Below are 2,819 nucleotides of genomic sequence, written 5' to 3'. Positions count from 1 at the left end.
GAGGACACAGGACAGGGCCGCCGGCCTGCCCCGGCCAGCCAGCCAGCCTGTACCAGCCGCCGCCCCGTCCCTGTCCTTCCCCGCCTCCGGGGAAGCTCTGGGGCCTGATCTGTCGGGAACGGGGAGGGGGGCAGCAGTTATCCGCCCAAGGACCCGCCGCGTCCAGTCTCCAGGGCCCAGCAGCTGTCCCGGAGGCCCCCGCGAGGGCCTGGCCTGGGTGGAGGCAGCCTCTCACATTCCTGAGGGTAGGGTTTGGCGGATTTGCAGCCTCCCTGGGTTGGATTCCCGCTTTGCCGGCTCCCATGTGACCCTGGCAAGTGGCTTGACCACTTGGCGTCGGTTCACCTGCTGAGCCAGGTGAGAAGGTTCCGGTGCCCGCCCCCTCAGCCCGCCCCTCCCCCCTCAGCCTGCGCCCCGCCCCCTCAGCGCCCCCACCCCCTCCCGCCCCCTCAGCCCCCCTCCCCATCCCCTCAGCCCCTCCCCTGCCCCTCTGGCCGTAGCCCGGGCAGCATGCAGACCCAGCAGAGTGGCGTCCAGTACAGCAGGTGGGATGACAGCAGCCGGGACGAAGTCCACGTGGCTGCCGTGTCCAGCACGGAGGAGGCCTCAAGCTGGGCGAGGTGAGGGCTGGGGGGAGGAGCCCCGCCCGCTGGGTCACGCCCTCCGCCTCCTTGTCTCCGCCTGTCGGCAGAGTGCCAGGCCCTCCTCCTTCGGGGCCCACTGCCCCCCCTTCCCCCCCCCCCCCCCCCCCCCGCCCAGCCCGCGCAGCCCACTCGGGCTCACGTGCTGGCGGTTCCCTCTCCAGGATCTCCCGGAAGCTGTGCTCAGGCAAGCTGGGCATCGCCCTGAAGGTGCTGGGCGGAGTGGCCCTCTTCTGGGCCGTCTTCATCCTGGGCTACGTCACCGGCTACTACGTGCACAAGTGCAAATAAGGCTTCCCAGCATGCACGCATGTTCCCCGGGGACGCGGGCCCGGGCCGACACCCCTGTACACCAGAATCCCCTTTGCATGCACAGACCCTCGTGTACACGGATCCTCGTATACACCAGGTTTCCTCCACGTGCGTAGACTCGCCGCCCCCCCACAGACCCCACTGTGCAGCAAGCAGTCACTGGCCATCCAGGGGCACGCAGAGGAACAGGGACACAGGTCCTCGATGACATATACACATGCCTCGCACAGGCAGCCAGCCAGGGGCACACGTGGCCGGGAGACTCGGCCCAGTCTGAGCTGGGACCACGGGACACACCCTCTGGGTCCTCCCTGAGCGGGCGCTGTATGGGGCTGGGGGTGCCTGGGTGGGCCTCCGGGCCCTCTTGTTTTGTAAGGATGGCTCTGGGGGAGGCGGGGCTATGTATGTCCCTCTGCCCACCTCCCTCCCCGGGCTGAGACCCCATCCTGGAAGTCGATCCTGGGCAGGGTGGGGAGCGGGAGCCACCCTCAAGTGTTGTCTGCGGTGGGGTGGGCATAGTTGCTCCGGGGCTTGGAGCCAGCAGGAAGGCCGCTGCCCCCGCCATGCCCAGGGCGGATGGGAACCTGTGCACCGATGCAGTCATTAAAAATCTGTTGCATGAAGGTTGGGTGAGGGCCTCTCCCACGGGGGCCCCCCAGGCGCCTGCCCACGTGAGGCCAGCTGGAGGCCCTCGGACAACAGTGGGAGGCTTCTGGGAAGGGCTCGTCCACTTGGCTCTGGGACTCCGTGTGTGTGTCGGCTGCGCCCTCTGGTGGGAAGCGAGCCTGGGGGTCGGCCTGAGGGCTGGCAGGTGGCGGGACGTCTTTCTTCCTCGCCCAACCGACCGTGGACAAGGCCTCGAGGCTCAGGCTGCCCCTGCCTGCCCAGTGGATTCCCGAGACCTGCCCTCCTGGGCCTGTGTTCACCCCCACCTACTTGCCGCAAGCTCACATCTCTGGCCCCGCAGACCTTTTGTGGCAGAAACACAAAGTTAGGAGAGTGCTTCTTCTCCAAGGACTGAGGGCTGGAGATGAAGGACAGACACTGTCCTTGTGGGGCCTGAGGTTGAAGGCCACGTGGCAAGCCTGCGTGTCCGAGGCCGAGCTGGAGGGGGAAGGGCAGAGACACCCCCCCCCCGCCCCCACAAAGACCGGCCTGCCCGTCGGGCAGGGCTGCACCCAGGTGATCCCAGCCAGGCCCTGTCCACCAGGAAAGCGGAGCACCTGGTGGGGTCTGTCCTGGGCGGGGGTCTCCAAGCAGCGATGCTTCAGTAGCGATCGGCTGCGGGCTGGGGGCAAGGAGAGCTGGTTAGGGGACAGTGGCAGAGGGTCTGGTCCAGTCAGCCCCCCATCTCTGGGCCTCAGCACCTGTCTCCGAAAGACCCCACCTCCCAGCCCTGTTTGGGCTTCCACACTGCAGGCCCACGTCTGTCCAGCCCAACTTTGGTGCCCCAGCTGGAGCCACCACGGGTGGGCACTGGGTGGGTGGGGCTCAGTTGGTCTGCATGGCCTCCGTGGACTCCAGGAGGTTGGCACTCTGCTCCTGAGGTGCGGGGGCTGGGCCTCCCCGAGGCTGGGTGTAGCCGCTGCCGAGAGCCGGGCTGGGGTGCTGGACGGACGCTCTCTCTACGGCCGTTCTGGCCTCCCTAGCTCCCGAAATGCCTTGCAGGCTCTGGGGTCATGCTCCATGGGCAGCCGGAGGGCAGGACGGAGTGGGTCTGCTGAAAGGCAGGTCAGATGGAACTGGCCGGGGACAAGGCTAGAGTACAGTGGGCAGGGGAGGGGCGGGGAGGATAGGGTGGGGTAAGGAGGGGCAGTGAGCAGGTGCTGTCCAGGCACGTGGGTGCTGGCGGGATCAGGGGAGGGA

The 2,819-nt window shown here is 67.9% G+C and overlaps 1 protein-coding gene across 1 annotated transcript; it reads left to right on the top strand.

Annotated features, from left to right (window-relative positions):
- Positions 1-510: 510 nt before the first annotated feature.
- Positions 511-1,030, top strand: SMIM1 (small integral membrane protein 1 (Vel blood group)). The gene is made up of 2 exons (XM_047083352.1): positions 511-620; positions 806-1,030. Exons 1-2 carry the CDS (start codon positions 511-513, stop codon positions 930-932), a joined length of 237 nt encoding a protein of 78 aa, XP_046939308.1. The 3' UTR covers positions 933-1,030.
- The last annotated feature ends 1,789 nt before the right edge of the window (positions 1,031-2,819 follow it).

Source organism: Lynx rufus, unplaced genomic scaffold (genome assembly GCF_022079265.1).
Source record: "Lynx rufus isolate CCGP_SWC_20201006 ecotype Redwood Valley unplaced genomic scaffold, mLynRuf1.p SCAF_2, whole genome shotgun sequence".
Taxonomy (NCBI): domain Eukaryota; kingdom Metazoa; phylum Chordata; class Mammalia; order Carnivora; family Felidae; genus Lynx; species Lynx rufus.
Note: the sequence above shows the minus strand (reverse complement) of the source record. Positions and strands in the feature narration are given on the sequence as shown.

Excerpts from the sequence above, each read along its gene's own strand:
- SMIM1 (XM_047083352.1), top strand. The coding sequence starts at position 511 with ATGCAGACCCAGCAGAGTGGCGTCCAGTACAGCAGGTGGGATGACAGC. Across the intron at positions 621-805 it reads GAGGCCTCAAGCTGGGCGAG|GATCTCCCGGAAGCTGTGCT; the intron begins GTGAGGGCTGGG and ends TTCCCTCTCCAG.